This window comes from Myodes glareolus, chromosome 2, assembly GCF_982192425.1.
Source record: "Myodes glareolus chromosome 2, mMyoGla1.1, whole genome shotgun sequence".
Classification (NCBI taxonomy): domain Eukaryota; kingdom Metazoa; phylum Chordata; class Mammalia; order Rodentia; family Cricetidae; genus Myodes; species Myodes glareolus.
The window spans coordinates 41,089,930-41,108,713 of NC_142027.1; the positions used below are offsets into that span (position 1 = coordinate 41,089,930).

General features: G+C 37.9%; 1 protein-coding gene across 1 annotated transcript; it reads right to left on the reverse strand.

Annotated features, from left to right (window-relative positions):
* Window positions 1-8,472: 8,472 nt before the first annotated feature.
* LOC125392916 (olfactory receptor 5AC1-like) lies at window positions 8,473-9,390 on the reverse strand. Its single transcript, XM_048422894.3, has one exon. It carries the CDS (start codon window positions 9,388-9,390, stop codon window positions 8,473-8,475), a length of 918 nt encoding a protein of 305 aa, XP_048278851.2.
* Window positions 9,391-18,784: the final 9,394 nt, after the last annotated feature.

Below are 18,784 nucleotides of genomic sequence, written 5' to 3' on the forward strand. Positions count from 1 at the left end.
TGGGCAAGGGGGAGAAAGGGCAAAGTCCCCTCCCATCAGGAGCAGTGGAAGAGGATGACAGGTGCCTGGCACCCAAGGCCAGAATCAGTTGCAGGGTGGCAGGCGTGGCAGGCTTATAGGTCCCAAGGCTGGAATCTTGTTTACAGGTGGAATTACCATAACAAAAGAGGGCCAAGTTCTTTCTAAGCTAAACCCTCAGGCCAGTGCAATAACAGAAAAGCCAGGGAGCCAGGGGTCAAAGGGCCCTGCAAATCGCAAAGAACAAAAGGGGGAAAGACCTGTGTACCTACATTTGGCAACAAGCCTTCTTGTGGCTTCTTGTGGAACACATTGAGAAGTATAGATATTAGCTCTTCCTGGAAGTTCTGGTAGATTTCTACACTAAAACCATCTGGCCCTGGGCACTTTTTGGTTGGAAGGTTTTTAATGACAGCTTCTATTTCCTCTCGACTTATGTGTCTATTTAAATTGCTCTCCTGGTCTTGATTTAATTTTGGTATATGGTGTTTCTAAAAAATTGACCATTTCTTTTGTATTTTCAAATTTTGTTGAGTACAGGTTTCTGTAGTAAGATCTAATGATTCTGTGAATTTTCTCAGTGTCTGTTGTTATGACCCACTTTTCATTGCTGATTTTCTTAATGTGGGTGTTCTCTCTCTGCCTTTTGGTTAGTTTTGATAAGGGTTTGTCAATCTTGTTGATTTTCTCCAAGAACCAACTCTTTGTTTCATCGATTCTCTGTATTGTTTTCTGTGTTTCTATATTGTTGATTTCAGCCCTCAGTTTGATTATTTCCAGTCTTCTCTTCATGGGTGAGTCTGCTTCTTGTTTTCTTTAATTGGGCACTTAGTGCTATGAACTTTTCTCTTAGCACTGCTTTCATAGTATCTCATAGGTTTGGGTATACTGTGTCTTCATTTTCATTGAATTCAAGAAAGACTTTAATTTATTTCTTTATTTTTTCCTTGACCCAGGGATAGTTCAGGAGTTGACTGTTATGTTTCCTTGAGTTTTTAGTCATTTTGGGGATAGTATTGTAGTTAAATACTTTACTCCACAGTGATCTGATAAGACACAGGTAGTTACTCCTTTTTTTTTTTTTTGTATCTGTGGAGGTTTGCTTTGTTACTGAATATGAGATCAATTTTTGAGAAGGTTCCATGAGGAACTGAGAAGAAAGGATATTCTTTCCTGTTTGGGTATAATGTTCTATAGTTATCTGTTAAGTCCATTTGATTTATTACATCTGTTAGTTGTCTTATTTCTCTGTTAAGTTTCTTTACAGTTTACCTGTCTATTGGCAAGCGAGGAGTGTTGAAATCTCCTTCTATTAGTGTGTGGTTTGATGTGTCATTTGAGTTTTAATAATCTTTTACATATGTGGGTGCTTTTATATTAGGGCCATAGATATTCTGGATTGAGACTTCATCTAAATGAATTGTTCGTGTTATGAGTATAAAGTGTCCATCTTTATCTCTTCTGATTGATTTTAGTTTGGAATCAATTTTGTTAGTTATTAGGATAGGTACACCCTCTTGTTTCTTAGGTCCATTTGATTGGAAAACCTTTTCCCAACCCTTTATGGTGTGGGAGAATTGTCTGTATTCTGTCAATCATGTTTTAAATAAACGCTGATTGGTGAGGCAGGAGGTGTAGGTGGGAAAACCAGACAGGAAGTGGAAATGATGCAAAGAGAGCAGGAAAGTTATGGGAAGGAGGAAGCTGATTCCTCCCACTCTTGTCCAGATCACCAAAGCAGCAGGATGTGATCTGCCCCACTGGAAAAGGTACTGAGCCACATGGATAACATAGATCAGAATAATGGGTTAATATAAGCTAAAAGAGCTAATAAGTAGCCTGACCTAATGGGCCAATCAGCTTTATAACTTATGGAGAGTTCTGTGTGATTTTCTTTTGGGGCTAAACAGCTGTGGGAACTGGGCAGAACAGAAACCCCAACTAGTAGGCCCCCACAGGTTACACCTTTACCCTGAGGTAGTGTCTGTCTCTGAGGTTGAGGTGTGTTTCTTGCAAACAGTAGAATGCTGGATACTATTTTCATATCCATTCTCTTAATCTGTGCCTTTTTATAGGTGAATTGAATCCATTGATATTAAGTGATATTAATGACCAGTGGTTGTTAGCTCCGGTTATTTTTTTGGTGGTAGTGTTTGTGTGTTTCCCTTCTTTGAGTTGTGTTGGTGGAGGGTTATCAGACATTTGTGTTATTGTGGGTGTTGTTAGCTTCCATAGGTTGAGGATTTCCTTCTAGTACTTTCTGTAAGGCTGAGTTTGTGGATACATATTGTTTAAATCTGTTTTTGTCATGGATATCCTATTTTCTCCATTGATGGTGAATGCAAGCTTTGCTGGATATAGTAGTCTGGGCTTGCATCCATGGACTCTTAATGTCTGTAGCAAATTTATTCAAGATCTTCTGACTTTCATTGTTTCCATTGAGAAGTCAGGAGTAATTCTGATAGGTTTACCTTTATATATTACTTGACCTTTTTCCTTTCCATCTCTAAATATTCCTTCTTAATTCTGTATGTTTTGCGTTTTATTATATGGAGAGAGAATTTTTTTGATCTAATCTATTTAGTGTTCTGTAAGCTTCTTGTATCTTCATAGGGATATCCATCTTTAGGTTGGAAGGGTTTTCTTGTTGTTATTTTGTTGAGTATATTTTCTTTGCCTTTGACTTGGAGTTTTTTTCCTTTTTGTACCCCTATTATTCTTAGGTTTGGTCTTTTCATGGTGTCCCAGATTTCCTGTTCGTTTTGTGTTAAGAATTTGTTGGATTTAATGTTTTCTTTGATCAATGAATCTATATCCTCTATGTATCTTTAGCACCTGAGTTTCTTCTATCTCTTGTATTCTGTTGGTTATGCTTGTCTCTATAGTTCCTGTTCATTTACCCAGATTTTCCATATCCAACTTTCCCTCGGTTTGTGTTTTCCTCATTTACTCCACTTTAGTCTTCAAGTCTTGAACTGTTTCTTTTACCTGTTTGATTGCTTCTTTTTGGTTTTCTTGGTGTCTTTGAGGCTTTTATTAATTTCTTCTAACTTTTCATTTCTCTTTTTTTCCAGTTTTTTAAGGGAGTTTTCCACTTCCTGTTTAAAGGTCTCCATCATTTTTATAAGGTTACTTAAATAGTCATTTTCTTCTACTTCTTCTCCGTTAGGATGTTCACTGAAATCTGCTGTTACCATGTTGCTTTTCAGGATGCTGGAGGAATTCTTGAATTGGTGCCTACCCATCTCTTCCTTCAAATGAGGCCAGTAGAGTCTTGGCATCTTGGTTCAATCTTTGCTGTGGCTGACTGAGTACTTGGGAGTTTTTCTTGGTCTGCCCTGTCTTAGGTCCCCTAAGCACTAGATCAGGCTATGTTGCAGGATTCCAAGGACCTCACAGGTGAAAAGGCAGGCTAGGGGCAGGGTAGGTTGGGGCACTACCAACTGGCTGGCAAGAAAAGCTAGAGAGTTGTAGAGGGGCCCCTAGGTTTTGGTCCACTGGTTAGGTCCTGGGAAGTTGGGCATCTGGCTGTCCAGGCTTGTGGGTGCTGAGTCACGTCTCAGATCCCTTTAGCACTGAAGCAGGCTGTGTTGCAGTGTTCCAAGGACCTCACAAGCTAAAAGGTGGCTTCGGGGCAGGGTGGGAGGGAGTAAGAAAGCCCAGCAGCAGGAACACATCATGCTGGATGGCCAGAAAAGCTTAGGGGATTGGGAGGCCTGAATTCTGTGCCCCTGTGAAGGTTCCAGAGAGTGTCACTTATGGCTGTCTGGCTGTATGGCCACTGACTAACCTCTTTGGTCCCCTCATCACTGGAGCAGGCTCTGTAGCTGGGTTCCAAGGACCTCGCTGATGAAAAGACCATTGACTTCTATTTATTTGGACTTTAGTTTTGTTCATGGCAACAACACAAATAGATATGGATCCATTTGCATTCTTCTACATGTTGACATAGATTTATGTCAGTAACATTTGCTGAAAAAAACGTTCTTTTTTAATATTTAATTTTAGCTTCTTTGTCAAATATTAAGTGTTCATAGGTATGTATATTTATGTTAGAGTGTTCAATTTGATTCCATTGGTCTTCCTATCTGTTTTTGTGTCAATATCAAGCTGTTTTCATTACTATAGCTCTATAGTAGATCTTGATATCAAGGATGGAGATGACTCGAGAAGTCCTTTATTGTAAAGAATTGTTTTGTCATTTTATTATGTTGATCCTACCTATCGAAGAACATGGGAAATCTTTTCATTTTCTGATATCTTCTTCGATTTTATTCTTCAAAGACTGAAATTTCTTGTCATACAGATCTTTCACTTGTTTGGTTAGAGTTACCCCAAGATATTTAATGTTTTTGTGGCATTGTGAAGGATTATATGTCTCTCATTTCTTTCTCATACTGTATATCATCTGTATGTAGGAGGGCTACTGATATTTTTAGTTAATCTTGTATCCTTCTACATCACTAATGGTGCTTGCTTATCAGCTGTAGTAGATCCGTGGAAGAAGTTTTCGAGTCACTTATGAAAATTGCAATCTTACCAAAACTAATATACAGATTCAAAGCAATCATCATCAAAATCTTAGCACAATTCTTCACAGACTTTGAAAGAATAATATTCAACTTCATATGGAAAAACAAAAAACCCAGAGTATTCCAAACAAGACCTGCCTGGGCTTACTTTTTATCAGTTTTGCAGGAAGTATAGGCAAGACCACAAGAATGGGAGAATTCACTCTTCAGCTGTCACCCAGACACAGAGGATACAAATTTAAAATGCTTCATTGATTAAAGGTTCCAAGCCACATGGCTAACACAGACAAGAATTATGGGTTAATGTAAGATCTAGGAGTTAATTAATAAGAAGCCTGAGCTAATAGGCCAGCCAGTTTATAATTAATGTAGACCTCTGTGTGTTTCTTTTGGACTGAAAGGCTGTGGGACCAGGCAGAACAGAAACCTAATTGGTACCACCATGGCCAACTAAATCCAGTTAAAACCTGAGAGAGTTTGGGAAGGAATTTTAGACACACACACACACACACACACAGAGAAAACAGAGTTTTTCACAGCTTCTTGGTAGTTGCATTTTTTGCTTTTAGGGGAGCAGAGATATGGCTCCTTTAAGAGGTTTTCTGACTCTGCTTTAGTAGAAAGAACTGTGTGGTTTCTTTAAGAAAAGGCTTCCTAATTCATGCTGGTTAGACGAACAGTTCTGGTTATTTTTTGGGTCTAAAGCTGGTCACACACTTCAGGTCTGGATGCTTATGTGCCCACTCAGGGTAAGGAGGAAAGTACCTGAGACCATGCTCAACATTGCCTATGTGGGCAGGTGGGAGATTGGGTCTGTTAGGCGTGCACAGACAGGAGAGTGTGGTGGATTCCTGTAGCCATAAACAGAGATATTTCCATGGTGCAGGGCAATTGTCTATTCTACTAATTATATTTTAAATAAACTCTGATTGGCTAGTAGCCATGCAGGAAGTATAGGTGGAACAACAAGAGAGGAAGTAGTGTCGGGTCAATGAGAACAGAATTCTGGGAAGGAGGAAGCTCATTTCTCCCCAGTCCTGTCCATACACCAAAGAAGCAAGATGTGATCTGCCCTGCCGAAAAAGGTACTGATACATGTGTCTCACATATACAAGAATAGAGGGCTAAAATAAGTTATAAGAGTTAACAAGAAGCCTGAACTAATGGGCCAATCGATTTATTTTTTATTTTATTTATTTTTATTTTTTTTTCCATTCAAAAATTTGGACTTCATTCCCTCCTCTCATTCCCTTCCCACTCCCACACTCCTCCTTCTCCCTCCTGCTCCTTAAGAGAGGGCAGAGAACCCAACCCTGTGCGAAGTCCAAGGCCCTCCCTCCTACATAAAGGTATTAGAAGTTTTGCATCCAAATAGACTAGGGTCCCAAAAAGTCAGTACATGCAGTAGTAACAAGTCCCAATGTCTTTATCAATGGCTTCTCAGTCAGTCCCCCTTGTCAACCACAGAGGGTCTGGTTTCATCATATGCTCGTTCAAACCACGTGCAGCTGGATTTGATGAGCTCCCATTGGAACAGGCACACTTTGTCAGTGGGTAGACCAACCCCTTGTGGTCGAGACTTCCTTGCTCATCTTCTCCCTTTTTCTGTTCTTCAACTGGACCTTGGGAGCTCAGTCTCTTGCTCTGATGAGGGTCTCTGTCTCTATTTCCAACTGTCACCGGATGAAGATTCTATGGTGATATTTGAGATAATCCTCAGTGTGATAGTGGAGTAAGGCCAGTTCAGGCACCCTCTCCTCTGCTGCCCAAGGACTTAGCTGGGTGCATCAATGTGGACACCTGGGATCCTGTCTAGAACCAAGTCTCTTGCCAACCCTAAAATGTTACCCTTAATGTAGATATCTTTTTCCCTGCTCCTATATTCATCCTTCCTCCATCTCCACCCTCCCACTCCCCTAAACTCTCCCCAGGCTTTTCTTGCTCCATTCTCTCTCCCCTCTCCCCTTCTACCATCTCCACCCCCACTCCTAACCCTACCCCTATGCTCACAACTTTTGTCTGGCAATCTTGTTTGCTTTCAATTTCCAGGAGGATGTATATATGTTTTTCTTTGGGTTCACCTTGTTATTTGGCTTCTCTAGGCTTACAAACTATAGTCTTAATGACCTTTGCTTATGGCTAAAGTCTACTAATGAGTGAGTACATTCTTACCGACCATATTCATCTTTTTGGGTCTGGGTTATCTCATTCAGGATAGTGTTTTCTATTTCCATCCATTTGCAAGCAAAATTCAAGATTTCATTATTTTTTACCACTGAGTAGTACTCTAAAGAGTATATATTCCACACTTTCTTCATCCATTCTTCCATTGAGGGGCATCTAGGTTGTTTCCAGGTTCTGCTATTACAAATAATGCTGCTATGAACATAGTTGAACAAAATGCTTTTGTAGTATCTTTTGGGTATAGTCCCAAGAGTGGAATTGCTTTATCCTGAGGTAGATTGATTCCCAATTTCCTCAGAAAATGCCACACTGATTTCCAAAGTGTTTGCACAAGTTTGTATTTCCACCAGCAATGGAAGAGTGTTCCCCTTACTCCACATCCTCTCCAGCAAAGGCTATCAAGAGCGTTTTTGATTTTAGCCATTCTGACAGTGTAAGATGGTATCTCAAGGTTGTTTTGATTGTATTTTCCTGATTGCTAAGGAGGCTGAACATCACCTTAAGTGTCTTTTGGACATTTGATCTTCATCTGATGAGAATTCTATTTTCAGTTCAGTACCCCATTTTTTAATTGGGTTAATTAAAATTTTAATATCCAGTTTCTTGAGTTCTTTATATATTTTGGAGATTAGATGTTTGTCTGATCCAGGGTTGGTCGGATAGGATTTACTACTTATTATTGTGCTAAATTATGCTAAATTTACACATGGTCAAACTACTTTCAAAATAGGTGTATTATTAGCCTTAGTGCAGCATTCAGCCGTGTTCAGAGAAACTTCTTATTGTGGAGGACAACTATTAATATAGAGACTCAAAATATAACTTTTGAGTGTGAGAGGATGTAGGTGATGGAATAATTGGTGGTTGGAGAGAGAGGAATGGAAATGCCGCAAATATTGTATCTCTAAAGAAAATTTTCAAAAAACATAGTTTTTTAAAGAATAAATGACAAAAGTGCTGAAAATAAGCAACTCTAGAGTTCTCTGTCCTTAATGGGACAACTATAACACCTGTTCCAAGGCCTAAGGAACATGATGGAAGAGTCGGCAGAAGAAATGTAAAAACCAGAGAAAGGAGAGAAGTCCTGTAAATTCTAGCTACAGTAGCACCTTCTAGTACCCTGAGGGCTAGGGCTACTCAGCAGGGAGAGAGATTTTAGCTTTTCTCCAGTCCGTTGCCTCACGGCTTGAGAACAAGAGTGCATTGTTCCTTGTACAAGCATTCGACACAACTGAATGTTCATAATTGCAATGACTAGACCATGTTGAATACAGAAGAACAAAGACATGAGAGTAGGGAAGGGCTTTACTTGGAAGTGAGAAGAGAATCAACAGATGAGTGTGGTAATCACATCTAGTACATTCTTATATAAAGTAAAAAAATAATAAATAAAAAGTACTCAAATCCTTATACATGGGGATTTTAATTCAATGATATAGAAACACATGAATTAGAAAAAGAAGAATTTATTAAACTGATGAAAAAAATAATTTGCAGATAATTCATGCTCTTTAAGTATGAATTCCAAAACAGTATATGCTATATCTTTTCTTAGAGATCTTACTATTTTATAATAATAATAATAGTGAACACAGACATTTTAGTCACATTTTACTGTGTTACTTAATAGTATGTAAACATCCCTATTCTATAAAAAGTACATGGTCAAATATTATGATGAACTTAAAAAGAGAGAATATGGTGAAAGGAAACACCTTGAAGTTTCATAAAATTGTCATCATTTTGTGAGTTTTCTCAAAGCACCTAAAACTTCTTTGTTTCTTAGGCTGTAAATAAAGGGGTTCAGCAGAGGAATGATGATGGTATAGAATAATGAATACAATTTACCCTGATAATTTTCTGTGTCAGATCCAGAGAGAACGTATATGACAAAGAGGGTGCCATAGAACAAAGAGACAGACACCAGATGGGCACTGCAGGTGGAGAAGGCTTTGCTTCTGCCCTTCTCAGACTTTGTTTTCAGGATGGCAAAAAGCACACGGATATAAGAAACTATGATGCTCATAAAAGTACTCAACTGTATAAAAACAGCAAAAATGAACAGGAGCAATGCATTAATGAATGGATCAGTGCAAGAAATTGTATAGAGTGGTGTGAGATCACAGAAGAAATGATCTATTATATTGGAACGGCAAAACGTTAACCTAAATAACATTCCTACATAAAGTAACGCAAGTAGAAGTCCAATTAGATATGACATACTTATGAACTGAACACAGAGTCTTTTGGACATTACAACTACATAGTGCAGAGGGTTGCATATGGCTACATAGCGGTCATAGGCCATTGCTACCAGGAGATAACATTCAGCAATTGCACTTGAACAAAAAAAATAAAATTGGGAAAAACACTCACCCAGGGATATCATGTCATTCTTATTTATAAATTTCATAAGCATTTTTGGAGTCACAGAGGATGAAGTACAGGAATCAGTAAAGGCTAAATTTCCAAGAAAAATGTACATTGGAGTGTGAAGATGGGGATCTTTCCAGATGAGAAAGATTAAGCCAAGGTTGCCCACCATGGTGATGATGTAGATAAAGAAGAAAACCAGGAACAGGGGCACTTGCAGCTCTGGACGATCTGTTATTCCCCTGAGAACAAACTTAGTCAGCAGGGTCCAGTTTCCTTCCATCACACCGGCTCAGGCTGCTCACTGCAAGGAGGGAGATTTTTTTTTTTAAATGTGACTAAGAGTCAGTAAGAATAGGGTTGTATTAAAACCGTTTTTGTGTGCTTCAGGTGCTCTGCATTGAATAGATAAGAAGGTATCTTATTTCTGCTTTTTAAATAGGCCTGAAGCAAAAATATTTTATGAACAATTTTAAGGTATCAACTTTCCACATCCAGTTATCTGGAAGGTAACTAGAGAAAACAGACACTAATTTACCTGGCTTAATGCACACCTGAATCAATTATAAATTATGTGTGTGTGAGGGGAGGGGAGAGAGAGACAGGAGAGGGGAGAGATTTTATACAGAATTTAGAATAAATATACATAATTATTTTTATACAAAATGTCATTTTTGATTTTTTGTTTATTTTTGTTTATTGGGATAAGTTTTACTTGTGTAGTTCAGGCTCTCCTAGTCTTAGTATTTAGACTAAAGTGAAATCAAGCTCATATCTACCTCTATCTGTCTCTGTCTCGGATTAAAGGTATATCTCATTATTCCAGTTATATAAAAAACTGTTTTGAAGAGACTCTAGCTCAAATTAAAAAGTTTTTTGCATGTTTCCACAAAATTTTATATGTTCTTTTTAATAAATAATTAACATACAAAGTAATATTTTACATAGGTCGTATTTATTTGATTGTATTACAGACTTTGAAAATACTTGAAGAGTATCTGACATTCTTCTCTCTTTTGTAATTTTTCTTTTCTAGATGACATTCTTTCGACTTTCATTTTATATATACTCATATTATCCTTAAAAAGTTTTATGTGGTAAAGCTACTTAACATAGCTTTGATATTATTCATGTGCATAATTCCTTAATCTTAACATATTAATAGTCAAGTGAAAAGATAACAAATAAAAACCTTACTTATGCATTTCCTTTTTATGCTCCTTTCACTATCATAGCTTTCTAGTAGACCTTTTTATATCTTCTCAAGAGAATTATGTTAAAAAAAGCACAGTAAGTTCCTTTCACTTCCTGAGTGAGATTTTCAACATTAAGGCAACATTAAATATTAAAAAAGAAACAACAGTAGAAAGGCTAAAGTTTCCAACATCTGGATTCAAGTCAAGGATTGAAATTTGTGAAGGATATGAAGAAAAACAGTGAGATGGAAAGAAATAGAGGGGGCAGGAAAAAGACTTAGTGGATAAGAGCACTAACTACTTTTCCAAAGGATCTTAGTTCAGTTCCCAGCAAAGACATCCAGTAGGTAAAATACCCCAAACCATGAAACAATAAACAAAATATATGTTTTAAAAACAAAGTCCTGCCTTCTTTAAGTTGCTACTTACCACACACGGACTAGAAAAGTCACTAAGTTTGTGGGCCGTGCTGCACACGCGATGGAGAGCCCATGCTCAGACTACTGCAAGAAGGTGCTTTCATGGGATGCAATATGTGAGTCTTCACAGATGATTGTTGTGAACACCCACACCTCTGATGTCTCCTCTTGTGAGTTGGAAAGTCCACTCTAACAGTTCATTACAAGTAACTTAAAAAATGAAGAAAAGAAAATCATATTACCAAAATTCTGAAACAAATTGATTATTAATGGCTATATACATAATGAACAAAGAAGAAAAAAAAGATCAAAATGAATCCATGAGTGAAATAAGCCAGGAAGTGAAGAGTGATCCAGTAGAAACTGAGGAGGAGAGAAATGAAGACAGTATCACTACATTGCATTTCTGGAATGTCAAAATATGCAGAATTCTGCACATAATGTGATTGTGTACATTAGCATTTCATTGGTAAACTAAAGCAGGAAGAATTCAATTGTAAACAACAGGCATGAATGTCTAAACAACAGACAGTCATGGGCTATTAAAAGACCACACAAATAGTTTTGTACCAATACATACTCTTTATTTTTTACTTTACCATTTCATTATGAAATTAACTAAAGGTGTTATGTTAATGTCTGTGGTCTCCTAAAAGCAATTTAGAATTATCATTAATTACAACATTATTACGAACCAAAAGAAAAATGGACAGCTATTGGAATATAAGGTCAAATAAAATGCATGTTGACTAAGAATAATATTAAGGTTGTAAAATATGGAGAACATGATTATTACATAGAAAGTTATCAAGGGGTGTTATTTCACTTGAATAGAGGCAATATTCTTGAAAGGATTTCTTCTCCATCCTTACTGGAAATAGAGAAAAGAAATTCTGTTTGTAGTTTTATTAGGCTTGTAAATACATTGTAAATAATGGAAGCTGGTATGCTTGATATAAATTCAAACATCTGATCTACAAAAACCATAAAGCTATAATTGTCACTTGTCAAAAATTTACTACTGTAGCTGGTATTTCCAATGTGGTGGACTCTTCTTTTCTTCATGTTTCCAAGAAAGAAATGTGAACCAAGAACCAGACAGATACTGCCTAAATATCACACACTTCTGAGTGATTTAACTTGAATGCTAGGATATTTTAAAATAAAATTCATTTAAAAATAAACTGAAATTTTGAAAACTGGTTTTATTACATTGTCTTAATTAAGGATTCAGAACATAAATTTTCAGAACCCATGAGTCTCAATTCCACCCCTGAGTTACTATTACTCATATACAAATTTATGAAGTTTGTTTAAGGGTTCACCATAGTGTAGTAGGTTTTCTGTGATGCAAAAGTTCTCAGTAGTAAAAAAAATTAAACTTCCCAATGTTCTTAATAAGAATCATAGTGTAAGTTTACCTGCAAGGACTTCACAAAACCTCATGATGAAGGTCAAATCTCTGGTCCACAGATAAGCACCTTTGTGTCCTAGGCATTTAGCTCTTTCAATAGGAACTGCTTTGTATTATTTTTATTAGATAAGTCCAATAGAAAGTTATTGCCACATATGTTGTCAAATATATTTGAGAAAGCCTTTGTATTTGACATGGACATCATTAAACTTTTTTTAAAAAGGAAAATAAAAATTCTCTTACCCTTGGATATAATATCAAAATCTCATGAAGAATATTTGAAGTGAAGAAACAAGGGTATCAAGAATTGTTTTCTGTGTCAATTTTCCTTAAGAAACACAGTTTGGAGGGAATAATATTTATTCCTTCCCATCTTCAATCCTCTTTGTGAGATGAACAACAAAACTCCCCAAATGCTGGCAAAAACTCCCAGTAGGATTAATACAATCTGCTGGGCATTATTAACTAATCAACAGATCAAAACTAATAACGCTATTGTAACTGTCCTCAAAATCTTTCTAAATCTAAAGATATAGGTTAATTATAAGTTAAATAAAATGCTTACTCCATCAATATTCTTTCAGTAATATAATAGATTTGCTCTCCAAATTTACTTCTAAGCAACAACCATGCTGTCCTGCATTGGAAAGTATTTCTTTTTAAAATATTTCTCCCTTTATTTTACATAACAACCACAGTTTTCTATCCATCTTCTGTTCTCATTCCTACCATCACCTCCTGTATTCCCACCATCCAATCCTCCTCTGTTCAGAAAGGAGCAGGCCTCACATGGGATTCAAGAAAGCATAACATATCAAGTTGAGGCAGGATCAAGCTCAGGTTTTTTATTTGGGCACTGAGTGGTATGAACTTTCCTCTTAGCATTGCTGTCATACTGTCACATAAGTTTGGATGTGTTGTGCATTCATTTTTTTGAATCCTAGAAAGTCTTTAATTTCTTTATTCCTTTACTCAAGGGTGATTCAATTGAGTACTGTTTAATTGCCATGAGTTTGTGAACTTTCTACAATTAATGTTGTTGTTGAGTTCTAACTTTAAGTCATGGTAATTCAATAAGATACAATTGGTTATTCCCTTTTTTTGTACTTGTTAAGGTTTGCTTTGCTACTGAGTATGTGGTCAATTTTGGATAAGTTTTCATGAAGTGCTGAGAAGAACATATATATATATATATATATATATATATATATATATAGAGAGAGAGAGAGAGAGAGAGAGAGAGAGAGAGAGAGTTTGTTTGGGTAGAATGTTCTATAGTTGTTTTTTAAGTCCATTTGAGTCATGACATCTGTTAATTCTCTTATTTTTCTGTTAAGATTCTGTCTTGTCAGTACTGTTCAGTGGTGAGAGTGGGGTGAAAATGTGGGTGCCCTTGGAGAATTAAGACTTAATTTTGATGAATTTATAATGTGACAATAATGAAATGTCTTTTTTCATCTCTTTTGATGAATTTTAGTTTGGAGACAATTTTAGGATAGCTATTTCTACTTGTTTCTTAGGTCCATTTGATTGGAAAATCTTTCCCCAACCCTTTACTCTGACATAATGTTTTTCTTTGAAGTTGAGGTGTCTTTCATGAATGTGTATGTTTGGGTAGAATGTTCTATAGTTTTTTTTTAAAGTCCATTTGAGTCATGACATCTATTAATTCTCTTATTTCTCTGTTAAAACTATCTTGTCAGTACTCTCCAATGCTGAGAGTGGGGTGAGAAAACTTGTACTCTTAGTGAATAGGGTTTGAGGTGTGATTTAAACTTTAATATTTGTTTTGCAAATGTAAGTGCCCTTGGAGAATTAAGACTTCATTTTGATGAATTTATCATGTGACAAAAATGAAATGTCTTTCTTCATCTCTTTTGATGAATTTTCGTTTGGAGTCATTTTTTTTTTTTTTTTAGATATTAGATTACCTACTTGCTTCTTATGTCCATTTGATTGGAAAATCTTTCCCTAACCCTTTACTCTGAAATAATGTCTTTCTTTGAAGTTGAGGTGTCTTTTTGAATGCAGCAGAAGGATGGATTGTGTTTTTCTATCCATTCAGTTAGCTTGTATCTTTTTTATAGGTGAATTAAGACCATTGATATTAAGAGATATTAATTACTGGTGATGATTAGTACCTGTTAATTTTGGCTTTAATGTTGATGGTGCTATCGTGTGTGTGTTTTCCTTCTTTGAGTAGTACTGGTGTGAAATTATCTATTTCCTGTGTAGCTAGTTTCCTTGGGGTGGAAACGAGCTTTCCTTCTAGTGCTTTTGGTAGGGCTAGATTTGTGAATAGGTATTGTTTAAATTTGGTTTTGTCATGGAATATCTTGCTTTCTCTATCCAAGGTAGTTGAAAGCTTTGCAGGGTATCCCAGTCTTTATTGGCATCTATGGTCTCTTACTGTCTGCAGAATGTCCTCCTGGACCTTTTGACTTTCAGGGTTTCCATTGAGAAGTCCAGTGTAATTTTGAATGGTCTACTTTACATGTTACTAGATTTTTTTCTCTTTATAGCTTTAATGTTTTTTCTTTACTCTGTATGCTTAATGTCTTGATTATTATGTAGCAAGGGAATGTTGTTTGTCCAGTCTATTTGGTAATCTTTAATCGTCTTTGTTTTTAACAGGCATTGTCCTTCTTTAGGTTGGGAAAGTTATTGTCCATGATTTTGTTGAATATATTTCCTGTGCCTTTGATCTGTAGTTCTCTTCTTTTTTCTCTATTATTCTTAGGTTTGCTCTTTTCATGGTATCCCAGATTGCCTGGATATTTTGTGTCAAAGATTTATTTATTTAACAATTTCTTTGAGTGCTGAATTTATTTTCTATATTATGTTTTCCACACCTGAGTTTCTCTTTTCCATCACATTCATTGTGTTGTTTGTGCTTGCATCTGTAGGTCCTAATTGCTTACCCAGATTTTCCATAAGAATTCCTTACATTTGCCTTTCTTTCAGTTTTCATGATTTGAACTGTTTTATTCACCTGTTTGATTATTTTTCTTGGCTTTCTTTGCTATCTTTAAGGGATTTCTTCCTTTTTTGTTTATCTTTTTCTCTACTTCTATAAGGACAATTTTCAGTTCCTCTTTAAGGGCATCTATCATCTCCTTAAAGTTATTTTTAAGGTTGTTTTCTTCTGATTCATCTGCATTATGATGTTTCAGGTCTTGCTGATTTAGAATCACTAGTTTCTGGAGGGGTCATATTGCTTTTTATGTTGCTGAATGTGCTCTTACACTTTTGTCTGCTCACCTCTCCCTCCAGTTTCTTTAAAGACTTTACCCATTTTTTAGAGCATTACTTTTTTATGACTCTCTATACTTTTTTTCTTTTCCCTTCCAAGTCTATGTACATTCATTCAACACTATGACCCATTTATGGGTTCTTTTTTAACTGGAGTTTTCTTTATTGCATATCTGTAATTATTTTTTGACCAGGAGCACTTTCCTGATTCTACTGCATGTACTGGCTTTGTGGGAGCCTAGTCTGTTTGGATGCTCACCTTCCTAGACCTGGATGAAGAGGGGAAGGACCTCCCCTCCCACCGGACAGAGAACCGTGCCTTCTCTTTGGACTGGAGGGAAATGAGAGTAGTGGAGGAGGTGGAAATTTTTTTTTTAAATTTATAAACAGATTGGCCCATTAGCTCAGGCTTCTTGTTAACTCTTATAACTTATAATAACCCATTGTTATTATCTATGTTAGCCATATGCTCAGTACCTTTTCCAGCAAGGCAGGTCACATCCTGCTTCTTCATTGGTCTGGGTAGGAACCTGGGAAGAATGGGCTTCCTTTTTCTCAGCATTTTCCTTTTCTGATTGCACAGCCTCTACATCCTGTCTGATTGACCCGCCTATACTTCCTGCTTGGCCAATCAGCGTTTATTTAAAATATGATTGACAGAATACAGACAATTCTCCTGCACCACTTCCCCCCTTTATTTATTTGTTTATAAAAATCTCCACTTCCTCCCCTCCTCCCAATACCCTTTCACTCCCCCCATTCCCTCTCTCCCTCCCTTTCCAGTCCTAAGAGCAGTCAGGGTTTCCTGCTCTGTGGGAATTCCAAGTTCCTCCTAAGAGACCCTCACCCCTTATTTTTAAAGGGACAAGAATTTCCTAGCAAAATGTTTTAAAATTAGAAACACAGATTAGCAGCACTTTCCTTTCCCTCCTCCCACCAGGGAGATTCCAAGCACAAGGTCACTTAGCCAGCCAGCCACCTGGTGATAACAAGTAAAACAAAAAGAAAAAGGAGAAAGCTGACTTATCAGGATAGGAGGGAGCAGAAGGCCTTGCACCATGCCAAAAGCCACTTCAAAAAGTCTCTTTGTAGATTGCACCTTTTAAAAAACTAACCCTGCAAAGAAATTTTTCACTTCTCTCTCTACCTTGTTGTTTCGGGGTAATGTAGAGGAAGTTCCTGGCCAGCCAGAAATTGCCTGTACTTGCTTTACTTGCAATAAAAGAGTTAATCTTGCATTTTGCAGTAGGGTCCACTCTTCTTTTTGGTGGTCTTCCTCTGGAGGAGGGGCTTGCCTGCTTTTGGCACAACATTTGGTGCCTTGGTCAGAAAACCCCCACAGGGACTCCACCAGGACATAAGCCTGGAGGTTCAGCTCATTAACATCTGCTGGTAAGAGAGCACTCTTTGTCTCCTGTCTCTTTGTCTCTGTCATTTTGTCTTGTCTCTCTGACTGTGATTGTTTTAGTTTTGTACCTGGTGACCGTTTCGGGATTTTGGTATTGACAGGCGTTCTCTGAAGTGGATGCACTTGTACAGAGACCCTGGAAAAGCACGGGACGCCTCGTCTTCCATTTCTAGACAGGGATGGGAATTCTCCAACTCCTGGGTCATTTCCAGACAGGGGTCAGGTCGTTTCCAGACAGGGATGGGAATTGTCTTACGCCTGGGTCTTTTCCAGACAGGGGCCTTTCTGGCTCCGGGTAATTTTCAGACAGGGGGTTCTGCTCCCAGGTTAGTATATGTGGACCTGGGTCATCTGCAGCCACCTCAGAGGCAGCTTTGGTTTCAGGCACCAAGAAACGATCAAGAGGAGCTGCTCCTGGACATTCAGCAGTCTGTTAGGACTATATTTGGATACATCTATCCACACAGGGAAGAGGAGGAAATGTCACCTAGTACTCCATCCCGGGAATGGGAACGTGTGGAAATTTGTTTGTGTCTTGTTGTGTTAATTGTTGGTTTATTTTTTATCTTTCTTAGCTTTTTTCTTAAATTCTCCTCTTCAGAAATGGGGAATGCCCATTTGACACCTTTAAGCTGAACTCTTACACTTTGGAAAGATATACAGGACACCGCCAACAATCACAATGCAACTGTTAAAAAAAATGAGTCACTGTTTATACAGATGAATGGTCCAGTGGGACCTTCCATGCAGCAACCATCCACCAAGTGGAGGAGATAGTTCTCCGCCCCCATAATGGTTATCCTGACCAAGCCCCTTATATTGTCACCTGGCGAGGGTTAATAGATAAAATAGGAGGCCCCCTCCCTTGGATTGTACCGTTCTTAGTTCCACAGCAGACCCAAGTCTTGGCTGCTAAGACTAGGGCTCCTTCAGCAGGCACAAAGGAGAACAGAACAAAGCCAGTCACTGTATTCCAAGGAGAGACAGAGGAGACAGAGATTTTCCCACCACCTTATTTTCCTTCAGTTGAACATTCCACAGCACTTTGTAGAGGAGGTGTGAACCCCCCAGAAATCAGGAGCGGAAGGAGAAGGGCCACCAGCATTATCTACCTGTAGCAGGAGGGCAGTTACCCCACACCCAGATTCCATGGTGGCCCTTCCCCTCAGACCTGCTCGCCCTCCTGACGATTCAGGGAACCAACCCTTCCATTATTGGCCTTTTGCTACCGGTGACTTATATAATTGTAGGGCTCAGAATGCACCATTCTCCAAGGACCCACAGGACTTGATTAACCTGTTGGAAACTGCTCTTTTTACCCATGCCCCTACGTGGGACAATTGCCACCAGCTGTTGGGAGTTCTCTTCACGACTGAGGAAAGAAACAGGATACTAGAGAACACCAGGAAGCTGGTCCCAGGACCTACCAGTGCCCCCCTAATGGACCCTGTGCTAGCCATGACGGCTTTTCCAGCAACTCGCCCTTACTGTGATTTCAACATGGCAGAAGGTAGGGAGAGTCTCCATATCTACCGCTAGGCTCTATTGGGGGTTTAAAAGCAGCGGTACGCAAGCCCACTAATATGAAAAAAAATTATGATGAAAAGCAGGAAAAGAATGAGAGCCCGGCTACATACCTGGAGAGGTTGATGGAGGCCTTTAAACAATACTCCCCCTTCAACCCAGAGTCCGAGGAATCGCAGCCAGCCGTTGTCTTAGCCTATGTCAATCAAGCAGCACCAGATATTAAGAAAAAATTACAGTCATTAAAAAGACTAGGGAAAAAAAGCATAAGAGATTTAGTAACAGTGGCAGAAAAGATTTACAATAAGAGATAGAGGATAAAAAAGAAAAAAAAACGTCAAAAAAGGGAAAAAAAAGAGACAAAAGGCAAACGAGGACCCTAACCAAGATATTGGATAGACAAGTTCAGATGGAAAAAGCTTTCCTTGGCGCTGAAGCAGGAGAACAGGGAAAAGGCCAACAAT

Coding starts and splice junctions, on each gene's coding strand:
- LOC125392916 (XM_048422894.3), bottom strand. CDS start 9,390: ATGGAAGGAAACTGGACCCTGCTGACTAAGTTTGTTCTCAGGGGAATA.